This window comes from Pomacea canaliculata, linkage group LG1 (assembly GCF_003073045.1).
Source record: "Pomacea canaliculata isolate SZHN2017 linkage group LG1, ASM307304v1, whole genome shotgun sequence".
In the NCBI taxonomy this organism is placed as follows: Eukaryota; Metazoa; Mollusca; class Gastropoda; order Architaenioglossa; family Ampullariidae; genus Pomacea; species Pomacea canaliculata.
In genome coordinates, this window is record NC_037590.1 from 26,407,156 (window position 1) to 26,422,057 (window position 14,902).

At 40.7% G+C, this 14,902-nt stretch overlaps 1 protein-coding gene across 2 annotated transcripts in view; it reads left to right on the forward strand.

The window, feature by feature from the left end:
• Positions 1-14,344, forward strand: part of LOC112566417 — a 76,427-nt gene extending 62,083 nt beyond the window's left edge. The window contains exons 4-7 of one of the 2 annotated variants that reach the window (XM_025242613.1): positions 5,721-5,834; positions 7,380-8,297; positions 10,340-10,441; positions 11,291-14,344. In XM_025242613.1, the coding sequence (XP_025098398.1) occupies positions 5,721-5,834; positions 7,380-8,297; positions 10,340-10,441; positions 11,291-11,313 (1,157 nt within the window). In that variant the 3' untranslated portion in view covers positions 11,314-14,344. The remainder of the gene's footprint in view (positions 1-5,720; positions 5,835-7,379; positions 8,298-10,339; positions 10,442-11,290) is intronic. The other variant, XM_025242624.1, reaches the window with a different exon arrangement.
• Positions 14,345-14,902: the final 558 nt, after the last annotated feature.

The following is a 14,902-nucleotide window of genomic DNA, read 5'->3' on the forward strand; positions in this document are numbered from 1 at the left end:
GAACATGCCAATCAAAGAAACATTCAGCAGACATTATGTAACCAAGTGATGTGTTGATAGTAAACAAACTGAACCATCGGCAGAAACAAGCAGGGAATGGGTAAACTCTGGCTCTCCTCTTTGAAAAAAATTAAAGCTTGTTTATTCATCGTTTTAAAATTTGTTGTGGGTCATCCCCATTGTCTAATTATCGAGAAATAAAATCATTACTACTGGTCTTTCGAAATATTATTTACATATTCTGCGAGTCTAGTGTTGGATCTCATTGGAAAAATCAAACTCCTTGATGCGTCTGCTGGACATCAAACGATATCTCAGATACAATTATGATAGCCTTAGGCCCAGCAACAATAAGCACGCAGGTTCACTGTGTCATCTCTCCATAAGACTGATGTAGGAAGGTCTTCTATTAGTGTTAATGAACGGTCAACGCATTTATTTTTTGGAATTTACGGAAAGTTCTTAAAAATCTACACGATTGCTGCGAATATCGAGCCAGTTTTTACAAAATTCAATCACGCATTCTGCCTTACAGCAGAATCCAGAGTCCTATTGTTCGCCGGAGCAGGCTTTGTAATTGCTCTCTGCCTTCAGCGCTTATTAGCTAGCGTCGGCTTCCCCACCCATCAATCTTCATGCAGATATTCATTTAGGCGGCTTGGAGCACTCAGTAAATCCTAGATCATTATGAATATAGCCGCATTACTGCGGTAAAAAGTGTATTCTTTACTTTTTAAATAATGGTAAACCAAAAGTTGTTCTTTGACAGAATCTTAACGTCGCAAAGGCGTTTAAACTATATGATCGATGATTTTGAGATTTTGTTAAATGCTCCAACAAATGCACTTATAAACTGAACCAAAAGGAAATGCAGGTAATTCATGAAAAGCTCAGCGCAAGTATTATAACGATGAAGAAATGTACGACTATTTTGCGTTACGGGTTTGATGTAGTGGTACAGCTGGAAGATCGTTTTACTAAGCCCTTGATTTGACTCATGCGTCCAGTAGCCGCGGTCAGCATGTAATGTACATCAATATTTTAAGCTAAAATTTTTAGCTGTCCTTGTGGTTCCGTAGGCCGAGGCATCTCGACGGCACTTTCCTATACGAGATAGCAGGGAGAGTAGCAGGCAGCCCTACACACAGGTAGGCGATCAAACCTCAAACCTGGTTATGCGGCAGCGACAAGCCTTACATCAGAAAACCTAAGAAAAGTAGTGCCCAGATGAAAGACTTGTTGATTAGATAAGCAACATGACCTAAGATATTATCGGTCTGCTTGTTGCCTGTAAATTCAAGCGACCAGAAATACTACAGCTTATAAAGAGGTACGGGGTAGGATATTGTTCTAAAGGCATCGATTGAAAAAACCGAGAGAACGAAACAAGATGCAAACGTTCTTTTTTCCAGCCTGCTTAGCTATTCAGAACCACCAAATTATTTCAATTTTTCTCTGGCTTTTTTTCGCCACGACCCATATATCCTTGGCTGACATTTGTATGACACACCCTCTACTCAATCCTACCCTGTGTGTTACTCTGAAGCCTATGTGAGAGGTTTAAAAACAAATCTTAGCGAAAGTAACATTAAAGAAAAACCTTGTGAATCCTCAATAGCATATAAACAATAGGTTTTATGTCACCAGTAGTAACGAACTACCCGAATTTATTAAGAAAGAAAAAGCGCGGCGTAAAATGACAGCTTAGTGTTAGTACGGCACTAGATCCTTCCCTCTAGTCTTTGGGCAAGGAAGACATTGATGGAAGATAAAAACAATACAGCTAATCGAGGGCAAGCACGAAACCTTTCTGAAATAATACAACAGCATCTGCTGCTACTTTGGATGGTCAGGACCAGAGTTGCCAGGCATAACAAGTACAGTCCTTTGATTGTCGCTATGGCTAAACTGTGAAAGCAGTGCATAGCTTGACAACACATGAGGGAGACTTGCTGTAGGAAAAGAAATAAGTTGGCCTGCTAACTGATTCTACTAGGATCGCTGGAACCGTCTCCGACACGTCGTTGGACTAAGAACTAAGAGCATAAGTCCACCTACAGCCACCGCTTTCTGTATGTTATGACTCCTTGATTACTTGATACCTTGTGACATGTAATGGTCACGGCCGTATGACTGGTTCAGCCGTGGTTAGACGGGGTTGTACAGGCTATTCATCTTGCACGCGATGTCCGAAGATGAATGTCAAAGGGCATGGTAACATGAACTCTGCGCGCTCACCGCACGCCTCTGGCTTAATGTTCAGAGTTCAGAACATTATCTTATGAGCCTCGCGATCATGATGATGTCCAAAAAATATGCAGTTCAGCCTATGTAATGTATAGTGTTGTAAATCTGGGTAGCATCGCGGCAAGGACTTTTTTTCCCGAATACATTCTATAATTCATCATCTCAGACATACCACAATATCCACACTGGTTATCGTAAAGTCACAGCCTTCCGAAGTCTGTGGTGTTAGATTTAATACTATCATAATAATGATAGGTCAGAAAACACTGATTATAGACTTTTAAATAATAGTTGGGGTTACAGGTTTTTTCCATTATAAGTCATTAAAGGGTAATTACTAATAGACACATTGTTAATATTGGTACAAAAAATCTGTGATTGCAGTTTAAATGAGTGGATCCAAAAATAATTATTGACATTAACTGTCAGCAACTTGAAATATAAGATGTTACTATTTAGTGGTTACGAAAAATTTAATCATGCTGTTGTATAAGTCAGATTAGACAACAAAACTATGAGGAAATAATCTAGCGGGAAAATGCGGAGATCAGGTTGTGCAGCGACATGCATTCTGTTCAACTTCATGAAGAATCAATTCCCAATGGTAACTCTTCAATTAATTAAAACGACCTATTTAAAAAATGTTGAGTCAGTCATTCAGTCTTTCTTTCCATTGAGGAGTTTGGTATTCGTAAAGGATGTATTTGCCACGGGCGAAAAATAAAGGATCAGGTTTCAAGTAACAGTGTGCATTGTAATCAGGGATTGTGGCACTTGGGGACATGGTGTTTAGGAGGTTGACACTGGCAGGAATGAGACGAAGCGACGAGACTGGGCAACTAGGAAAATATTTCTTGGCTGTAGTCCGCTCGCTCGCGCTGGTGGTTGTTGTTACGAGCCCGGTATTCTGGTGAGCAGAAAAAAAGAGTGACGCGCCCTCCGGCTTTTCCTCCCGACGTAGTGTGTAATTGTAAGACATTGCTGTCACGAGAAACTAAGTTTGAAGTAAGCAGGGACGGCTTTATACACTGTTTAAGAAACATTTTAGTATGTGGCAGGTTATTAGTTACAAGATTCCTATTTAAGATTAATTTTCTGCACTACTACTGCATCATGTCTGCCAAGGCAATATCACCGTTTTGAAGCGTAAGTTTTAAAACTTTTGATAAAGGTTTCTTCATGATGAAAAGTACTATATTATAAATACAGAGAAAGTTAAGTGCTAGTTCAGCTTTCTACCCACTTCATCTGTATCTCTGTACGATACCCGAATTAACTCTTGGATAAAAAAAAAAGGTGTTTAGCTTGATCTATGATACAATACCCTTCTGTCGAGGCCACTTCGAATCTCGTGCAGAGAACACAAAACTAACGATCGCTTTGTATGAAGCACGATTGTCACACTCGTAGGACACCAGAAACCTCTGTTTGCAAGAACAGTCAAGCGGCGCAAGATGATCTTCGGCCATGTGACCCAACACGAACACTTTGTTGACGACTGTCCTTCAAGGTGTCTAGCCAGGAGGTCGACGCGGCCACGTGACCCAACGCAAGAAGTGCCTCACCAGTGTCAAAGACTGGGATGGTTGTCCTGTGAAGGACCTGCTCATCATCGCCCAAGACAATCGTGTGGCAGGACTTGTCAGTTGCCGCGTCTATCCATGTGTTCCTCCCAACGACCCGAACCAGTCATGGGACGAATGAATGAACGACACTTCCCCCCCCTCCACCTTCTGTGTGTGTGAGATTGTCATAAGTCACTACAAGCAGACGGTTTGTTATGGATTGTACAACATATTCATGATGTCTTGTGCAGCACATTCAGAAAGGTTTCAGTCTAATCGGAAATTGTATTTTCTCAATGAACATCATTCGTACTCGTATGTGGGACATATTTATATGTTTCGTTGTTGCACGACGTACTTGTTTAGTTCAAAATCAAATTCTTTGTGCAGTCTGCTGAAGTAAAGTTCAGGGTTACTGTTTTTCTGTTGATTGCATACAGACTTGGTTGCAAAGTTTTACGTGCTAGAAATCACGTTTATATTTGGGTGGTGCGTGCTGTAGAAAAGAGGAGAAGGACAAGGCTGGTAAGGACACATCATGTCCCTGGATCCCGACGTCAGCCGCTATCATCGGTGGATGCGTCGGTGGAGGAGTTGTGCTGGTTGCCATCATCGCTTTAATCGTCTATTTTTGTCTGTGGGTGGTGATAGCACCCGGCATCGTCTCACTAGCAAAAAATCTGCACAGAAGTATGCGCAGGCACGCTGACACGGACACCAACACAAAACGCAACATGCAGGCAGATAAACTCTTCTCATCCTCTTCCTTTTTCTGTCTCATCTCATGCGCCATGTGAGTGCGGCTGATGCTCGCTAGCTTGTTGCTGACGTCATTCCCTCACTCCCACTTCCCTCCTTCTTCCACTGTCAGTCCAGCGACTGATTCCGCCTGATTTTTTTTTCTACTTACTTTTCTGTGTAAATTCCAAGGTTTATTTCTGCGAGATTAAGCTTAACCTTTAGAAAGTGGTTAAAGAAGGCAACTAAGGACGTCACAGTTGGAATGTAGATACGATATCTTCTTTTTGTCGAAATAAGCAGTTATGTTTTATTGTGGTACATATGTCAAATGTGTCTTCCTGGCTACTCAATCCATCCGTTTATTTTCTCTTCTCTGTGATGCTGACGACCTTCTACATCTCCGCTTTCATCTAGGCCTACCACGTTAACTTGTATATGTGGGAGTGATGTGTGATAAGGATGATCATTGGCAGAAATTAGGTTTAGGTATATCATGAAGGGAAGTCTGGTGAAAAACGTTGTGCTTCACCTATGTCACGTGTTCCAGCTGTGGCGGAAGGGGGCGGCGGAAACGGAAGAAGACTTTCAGCCAGTTATCCACCAGCACCTCTGTTCAAACTTCACCGTCACAGAGTCAACCGTCCAGCCTGGGTCCTGGTGCGGAGGGCGTTCGTCTGCCGAAGGTGAGCAGCAGCGGGCTGTGGGGTGGGCAGCCCGTGCATGTACACCTGTGCACCACCACCCCCTGTCTGCTTGTACGGGCGGTTACAGCAGCAAAACAAGAAGCAGAGCATCATTCAGGGATCCCACCTCTCTTCTTGAGAAGCGCACACAAAAGACGGTGGAGTGCGGGTGTTGTCTCTCTTGTTAGTAACCTATGCATAATGGTTTGAGCATTGCATGATGTGTTTAAGAGGACAAAAATAAAAAATATACTGGTACGTAATGGTAAGTGTTGCTGATCTGAACCCTTTAAAAGGAAAACGGGTATTAACCAGTCCTACCCTGGGTAACAATAATAGGCTATCGATGAATAAATACAGTTTTTTTGTCAAAGGGTAAGTGAATACGAACAGTATTTGAGAATATTTGTCAGTGAACACCGAGTAACAGATGGTTAAGCAAGAAGTAATAGAGGATGAAAAACTAGATGAGTTGCTGTTGCAGGACTGGTATCGCCATTGTTCAACAATGGGGAGCCCTCGGATTTACCACAGACCAGCAACTCGTGGCCAGTCATTGAGGTGTGTAGAGACACACCTGCTGTCTACAAGTTCCAAGGTAAACAATGTTTGCTGATATTATTTGACATTCTGTGCATAACTGCTGCTGTATGAGATCTACTAAAACAATACATAGGTTTATACAAATAAAATAGAATGTGCAGAGAAAGAGAGCTTTATTGAGTAGACCTGCGCCCCATTCAGAGGAAGAGCAACAACGATCATCATCGCACTTCACTTAACGAAGATAACTTCTAACCGTAGGTTTGTTGGTGTGTTTGTTTTTTTATTATTTTTCATGGCGACCACTTGCTGGCCGCGTGCCCTAACTTCTGTCTCTGTGACCCGCGTCTCACCGCACGTCTGCCTCCCTTTTGATACTCAGGAGGATTAATGTGCGAAAAGTGCACGGCCATGTTGGAGAACAACGCCGATTGTGCTGCTGGGGGTCCGCCTACCGGGAGGTTGACCCCCTCCTCCGCTCGGCGTTGTCTTCCATGGACAACAAAAACTACCCTCAGCATTTCTATCTCTCAAAAATAATTTAAATGGTCTCTTACAGTTAATGTTTAGAACTGTTGACGATATAATTGCTTGCTAGTTTGGGGGCGAAACTGTCTCTTAACCTAATTTTGAACTCTGTTTAAAAAAAACACACATTTCATCATCCATCATCCATCCCCGCTATTTCTCCACACATAAGGAAATGCATTACATAATAGCAATTTAGCTTTAATAACTCACTTTAACCCTCTTCCATCTACGTTTTTCACTATTGGTAGGCAGTGGGTTTTTTTTTCACAAGCCAGTCCATGGCCAGTATAAATGGGAAAGGTGAGAGGATCATCCCTATTTGGCTCTGTTTATTTATTACATTTACTATTTTCTGTGGTATTCCACAGTGACAAGTAATTTTTCATAATGACTCACAGTTTATTCGATCAAATGTTTTCTCAAAGTCTATGAACACGGCATAGAAAGTGCAGTTCCTTTCTAAATTCTGTTCTAGAATCTGTCTTAGGTGAAGATTTTATTACTGCACGACCTTTCTATTTTAAAGCCTGCTTGTTCTTGTCTTATGATATTGTCAAGCACAGGGGTGAGGCTTTTCAAAATAATTCGCTAAAGATTTTTCTTGTCTGTGACATGCATCGCTAATTGTTGCAGTCGCCTGTATCACCTTTCTTTCGCAGTTTGAATATTATAAATTTCTTTTATTCTTCAGCATCCCATATTTTCTAGATCTTGTAGAGAAACTTTAGTATTTCTTATACCTCTAGTTTCAACATTTCCAACAAAGCCCATCACGTCAAGGGACTTTGGCATTTTTGTCTAGCTGGACGGCCTTTATTTCAGTCACTGTATTGGGACCCAGGTTTATGCCCAGGTCTTCTTCGCTTTCTGTGATATTGTTCAGTATTAGGGGGCTAGGTCGATTGAGCAATTGCGCGAAGTGCTTATTTTGTTTCTCTACTTTCTTACTTTTTTCAGTGATGATGTTCCCAGTCTGTGTTTTTATTAAGGTAGACTTGACTGACACTTCTACTTCCTGTTAACCTTATTCTGATCTTGTAAACCACGTTCCTGTCTTGTCTTTCTGCAGACGATGGCTACCCAAATGGCCATCTTCAGCGCAGGCACAGTGACGTCAATTCAGGTTATCTAAGCCCAACTGCCGATCCAAAACGTTCTTCGAAGACAAGAAGCGCAACTAGCAATGAGGCACAAGTTCACGACACCCAAATTAAATCAACGGGAATCAAGGGCCATACAAACCTCGCTTTCACACCGGATATGGTGCACAGCGAACAAGCGACGGCCAGTGCTAAAGAACACCACACGATGGCTGTGGTCACTTCAGCCACGGACAGCATGAAGTTGCTGGTTAAAAATAAAACTGACGACCAAAAACAAGTCGTCTACGCCTTAACGCCATCCTTTGCACAGGAACCAGTGGTCAAGGCTGATCGCTTTATGCACGTTGATGACGTATACAGTTTGCCCCAGAAGACGGACGAGCAGCTAGAAACAAGAGCTCGGCAAAGCCTCGATAACCCTGTCCTAGCCTGTATGCAGGCCATGGGCCTGGACAGGACAGAAAGCGAGGCTTCGCCTTTTGGCCACACTACTGGGCCCATGCTACGGCACGAGGACCTGGCGTGCACCGTGCCTGTCATACACAACCCGCTGTACGAGGAGGCCGACGATGTTGCTGCATCAGTTCACGACGTCAGTGCAACCTCCCAGAAAGCTGACGAACTGCCCTCATATCAAAAGAAACACAGTGCCTCAGACCAAATTCAAGGTAGTGCCTCAGACCAAATTCAAGGTAGTGCCTCAGACCAAAAACAACACAGTGCCTCGGTGGAAAACGAATCGTCAAAAGTCATGCAGGCGCCTATCAGTTATTCTGTTTTCCTGGAGCTCTGTGCAATAAAGTCTGAAGACACAGCAGACAGTTGTGATCGTGTTGACGATGCCATATCTAGGCAGAGGCAGGGAAGTATGGACGCAGAAGATGGTGAGTAGTCTGTGTGAATAAGAAAGAGAGAGAAAGAGAATTTGACCTTTGTTTTGGACATTAAACATATAATACCGGCAATATTAGATCGTTGTGGGTAATATTTCCAGTTTAATAATAATTGCAAGTAGTTCAAATGAAACAAATGAATTAGCATCTCTCTCACACACAGCCGGTAACAAGAAGAGTGCGTAAGGTGAGCGATAAAAAGACTAGTTTCATTTTAACTAATTGAATTAATTATCAAATTTAAATCAATTAATTAATGTAGTTTAAATGAAACATTTGAATTAGCATCTCTCTCACACACACCCTCCGTCTTCCGGTTTTATGGTAGAGAGAGAATTTCAAGGGAGGGGTAGGGGAGAGTTCCACGTTAATGATGAGGAATGGCGTTCTGGCGTACATGCAGTTCAACCGTCTGGCACTCACATTTTCACTACTGTCGTATGAAACCTGTAGGAAGAAATTCAAGTAATGTTTCTTTTCAAAACAAATCACAGTCGTGTGAGTCCAAATTTTAAAGGTTGAAAGTAATCTGAAGCGCGGTGTAAGCCTTGAAGCTGACTATAGTCTTATTAAAGACAACTCATAAGTTAATAATCCAGCTACCCACACCCGGAAAGTAATGTAACAACATTAATGACACTGTATCTCGCACGATGAACAGCACAAACATTAGTTTGTACTTGAACTGCGCTGGATTATAAAAAGAAAATTATGTCAATGTATCGCCTAAATGTCTGCGTATAATTTCCAGTGGCAAATAATTCTAGTAAGTACGCGGATCTAGTGTATATCTACAAACATTAAGAAAACTGTAACAAACATCTCTAATCTAGTGCATTAGAAGGGTAACAAACAATTCTGCTGGTACCCGTGAATCTACCCAGTAATCGCAAACGTAAATAATACAACTGTATTTGTCATAGCGCTCTCTAGCTTTTGACTAGAGCAGGTTTCTTGTGTCTTGACTACTAATAATGATAATCATGCGCTGTCAAACAAAAGGCTTACTAGAAGTGTTTCAGAATGTCTGTAATATCCTCAGTTTTTCATCACAGCTAGTGAGCTTGTTTAAAGTAATCTTTATTCTTTCATATGATTTACTTTCTATCTTTCTATTTTTCCGTGTCTGTCAGTCTGTCTCTGACAATCTGTTTCAGCTTCTTTAATGTATATCGACGATTTAAATTTACACAAACAGAAAAGGGGTTTAAATGCTCAGAAGGGGAGTTGTTCATCCAATGTGAAAGTGGGGGTAAGAATGTACAGGTAGTCCTCGGGTTACGACGGTCTCGAGTTACGTCGTTTCGTGGTTACGACGCTCATTCCGACTTACGAGGTCAGCCATCAAAGAAAAGGAAGGCCATCACCATGGAGGTGAAAGTGGATATCATAAGACAATCTGAGAAGGGGGAAACAGCAACAGAAATTAGCAGGTCATTAGGACTTAGTCGTTCGACTGTCGCTACGATTATCAAGGATAAAGATCGCATCCTTGAACACGTGACAGGATCTGCTCCTATGAAAGCGACAGTGATAACAAAGCGTAGTGTACTACAATATTTTACTGTACTTATGTTGATTGATAATTATGTAGGGTACTGTGTTAGGATAGGTGTATGGATAGGCTAAGTGTTTGCCGTACTGTACTGTTATTATGGTACAGTGCTGTATGAACGTTGGATCCGACTTACGTCGAAATTCGGTTTACGACGCCGCGTTAAGAACGGATCCCCGTCGTAAGTCGAGGACTACCTGTATATCGAAAACTGGTGACGTCAATCATAAAAACGTATTATTTTTGATGCAGTCTAAATAGACTAATACAGTCGACAAAGAAACATTAGTCGCAGATCGTTTAAGATACAAATTACTAAGAGTATTAAGGAATTTTATCATGTTATAAATAAAAACGACCGCGAGGTCTTTATTGGTGCACTTATATATTTATTTTACTTACAATAAAAAGAAATGAACTTGAATAGTGTTGCCTTGTAATGAAAATTAGTTTTACTGTAAAATATATCTGTCAACAGGAAAACACATAACGGCAGCAGCTTTTCAGTTCCTAGACAACTACCTGTCCGATGATGAGAGCAACGACCTCCATAGTCCTCCTACTTCTCCAGCTCTTTCAGGTATGACAGGCATTCCAACTGAGCATATTGTTGTTCATGTGGGAGACACGTTTCACAAGTACACCAAACAAACATTTTACTGTTTAGCAAATAAATAAAATAAATTTAGGGACATATATAGCGCCGGATCCCTGTCATACGGACAAGCTGAAGGCGCTCAACAAAGAATGACACACGGACACACGCATTGCTGTCTGTCTGCCAAGACTAACGCTTAGCCTCTTGCGAAGTTCTCCGCTACTAGTCTCAGCGAGCCTAAACAAAGAATATGACTTTGTAGTAGCATGCCTCGTTTTAGTAGTTGACTAGAAAAAAATCGTCTGCCAGCAGTCCAGTAATACAAGTTCGCGGTCAAAGTGAACCTGTTGGCGTCGGAACATGTAACATCAGCTGGAAACACGACCGACCAACTGTGTCGGATAACTTAACATGTCGGCGATTAAATCAACATGGTCGTCTGAGAACAGGTGACTCAAATTTACCCCACACGACAACTGAGCACTCGTCTCCATGTTGGACCTTTCAACGCTGTCTGTATCGTCAGCACAAGTCACTGAAGGGTGTCGAAATTGTAGAGTTTGCCACAGATCGCCACCGCGATATTTTTTATCCTCACTGTGACGTGGATTACCTTTCTGTGGACTGTGTCCCAGTTGTCTAGCATCTACCTGTTGACAAACTAATAGTGGCTTCCGTCAGCTCTTCCTGCGAACGTCTAGGTTTACTATGTGTCTATATAAAAAGAACATTTTCACATTTCTCCACTTTGGCAAATTAGAAATTACGCATGATTTCTATATGAAAGTATACGAAGAGTTATTGGTAAAGTTTTATTGCTTTTGTGTGCAGCGCATGGAAACCACAGTTACTAGTCGACGGTAGACGAGATTGCAGCCGTGGTCCTCGGCAGAAGATGTACATTGACTGCTGCCTAACTATTTCATCGGCCAACGGGGTTTTTTCCCTACTTATATTGTGACAGATGATTGTTCTTTCGATTTCTGTTTGGCTGTTTGTTTTGTTTTTTGTGGGGTTTTTGTACTCATAGTTCTAGTGGCCTCGTTCACGGTGAACAGGCTACACAGTCGCTCTTTGACAAGGAGTAGACTGATAATGTGTTTTCTCAATTTTCTAAGTACATCAGCAGTGCTTATTAAATCTTACACCGATATTATCACAACACCATCGTGTACATAGTGGTTACACCACAATATGATCATTGATACTCCAATGACCTTTGTACTCCAGTCACTCGGGATATGATGGGTAAGTCAGTTACTCATAGCAACATGGGTAACTACTCAAGGAAAAGTGTCTTGTTTTTGTAGTTACAGTGACCTCGCAGACAATGCTTCACGTTTCTGTACGCCATGGTATCTTTGCCACCACCTTACAACTATGGCGCCAGGGGTAAAAACACACCTGTGAGGGTCTGGACACCGCTTTATAACTTAGGAAGCAAAAAGCTTATCCTTGCTTTTCCCATGTTGCCCAAGGACAAAGATTTACCCTCGCTTTATCACTACGCCCCCTGATGTGGTGACAATGGCTGGTAAGGCAGGGGAGACAAGCCGATAAGCGATGGCGCTTGGTGACTGCGGGTGGCACGGTGTGTTTGGAAAATTCGTCTCGAAAGAAAGCTGAAATTAGGGTCTTTCGGTTAGACCGGAGTCCGACATCAACATCTAATCAATATTAACAGTTTTCTCACCTTGACATGGTTTAAGAGCCATTTAAATTAAAGAGACATTTAAATTTAAGAGATTTAAATTAAAGAGACATTTAAATTTAAGAGATTTAAATTAAAGAGACATTTAGAGTCGCTTTCATGCTGCCTTGCCGAGGTAGTCATTGTAGGTAGTTGGTAGTACAAACAAAGCAAAACGTGACTTTACTGCTTAATGCGCGATCTGCGCATGTCTGGCTCTTTCACCTTTGACAGCGAGTTTGCGAAGAGAAAATTTGTCGACCGTAATTAACATCTTTATTGCCGAATAAGAAGAATTTAAGAGAAGGGGTGGAAAGTTTTGAGAGAATAAAGCCGTTTTAACTCATTTGAACCAAAGATGCACAGTAACTTATGCATGAACACCATGTTAATAATCAGCACAACTATAAGCTTAATTCAGTAATTATATGGGCTGTAATATATAAGATTTTAAAACAACAATGATTATTTCTGTGTTTTTACACAATATATTTTATGTGCTTAAACGATATGCGGACTCCTTAATGCTAGGAAAATTGTTTCCGCTCTTTCTATGTGTGTGTGTGTGGAATGGTTGTTCGTAAAAAGAAGAAAAAAAAAAGTGTCTTTTTATTACTTTCTCTATTTTTTTTTGTAATTATTAGGACTTTAGTAAACACATCACGGTCAATTTTAAAGGCAACAAGAAAACCATCCTCTGTGCAGTTCTCAAATTTTGACACAATTCGTTCCTGTAATAAAGCAGTATGAAGTTTTGGTAGCTTTGTGGATATTTATTAACTTATGTCTTTCAACAGTGTTAATTTTTACACCTATGAGGTTCCCTTCGCCAGTTACTATTTGGGAGTCAATGTCTGATGCTGTAACAAGCATCTTTTAAGCTACTTTTCTGGAAGATTGTACGAGTAAGAAGCTGTGGTGTTGCTTGTCGCGGTGACACTTGAGTATTCTCACTTTTGGTTTATACCCAGGATGTAATATTAGGATCTACCTGATTAATTACGGGTCGTATATATGAAAATCCTTATGCGAAATGTCGACCTCATACTGTTTTGTTGTCAGCGCCAAATTTTCTCTTCGTATCGTTTCCAAAAATGTTCATCTTTCGAGTTTTCAGACATTTACCATCTGGAAAGCAAATAAAAGCAACTTTTCTCTTGCCTTTATAAAATTTACTGTTGTGACAGTTTATAACACAACCGTGATCTTTTTCACCTATCTCTTTACATTCGTGTGTCTCGGTAAAGGCAGGTGAGTGGTTAACAGACTGCCCCACACTTCCGCTTCAACCACCGACGAGTGCGCATTGTGCATGCGCTGAATAATGGACGAAACACCCTCATTGTGACTTGGGCTGCGAAAGTGAGATATAAAGTAATTGTCTGCAGCGACTGAGTTATGTTTTATAACGATACTACAAACTACCGCGTAGAAATCAGTGAAGTGCATGAGTGATATATGCACATTGACCATCAACAATGTGCCATGTCACCTGACATTTTTGTAGCCTGTAACATCTGTCATGAAGAAGCACCCAGCGCTAGTCGGCAGCACAAGACACCGCTTGGCTTTCTTTCGAACGCTTGTAACCGGGACTGTTTCTGACAATAGTCATTGTGTAAAATGTTGCTTCTTATTTCATACGTTAAAATAAAATAAAATAAAATAAAATAAAATGGCAGATAGTTGGAAGTTCTTCGCGATATGAAAACTCGTTTATTTTAAGTATGAAAATAATTTATTCTTCATAAATTGTCTGTTTTCGAAGTCATCGGTGTATCATTTCGCCTTAGAGCAGGAAATATATGTCGAACATCAGTCTGTATGCTTACTCGAGTGTTCCTGTTCCCCTTGCTTAAGAATATTCTGTACATGTACTCTGATCAAACTAGAATGTAATACTGAAGACTATAATTCCAGCCTGCATAATATTTTGCCAAGTGTTAAAAAAATCAAGAATACTGAAACCTAAACTTTTCCAGGTCCACGTTATAAATCTGTACTGCACAACACAATGTTATGGTCAAACTATGCACTAATTGTTTCATTTAAGAAGTATGCATGGAACTTTGATATAAGCACTCTGTTGTCATTTTACTCCAAGAAGTTTTATACGGCGATGGTGTATTTCAAACACCAATATACGAGTATGTACTCAATGTTTATTTGAGCATAATAAATAGTTTATCAGACTTGTTTCCTTCTGTGCGTGCATTCATGCTAGAGCGAATAGATGAGTGTGCGTACGTGTTCTTGTGAGCGTCGTCATGTTGCACTATAATTTACTGTACAATATTTTTTTAAAAAGAGAGAGGTAATGGCAAATTTGGTAGTAGTGATTTTTCAATCTTCTTACGGTGCTGCTCCTTCACTTGTCTTCATACGTGAATTAGGAATAAACAATTATCTTGCTATAAAACAAAATTTTACTATTAGCTGATGGAATTTCTTGAATTCGTTGCATTGGTCAAATAAAATGCTAATAAAGTGCTAGACAACTTGTAATATTATGTTGGTTATCTGGAATGAGTATTGAAAATGGGAAATGTATGGGTAGACCAAAGTTTGGGATGGATGAATTTTTCCCGTAATCTAGTATATGGTGGACAACAATAAAAAAAAAGTAATTTAGTTTCTTCAATGTTTTTACAGAGGGGACAATTCTAATGTTTGTGTCTTTTATATACCTTAATTTATGACACTTTAGCTTAGTAACACCTAGTCTGAATCTAAGGTATTTCTCATGCCTATAC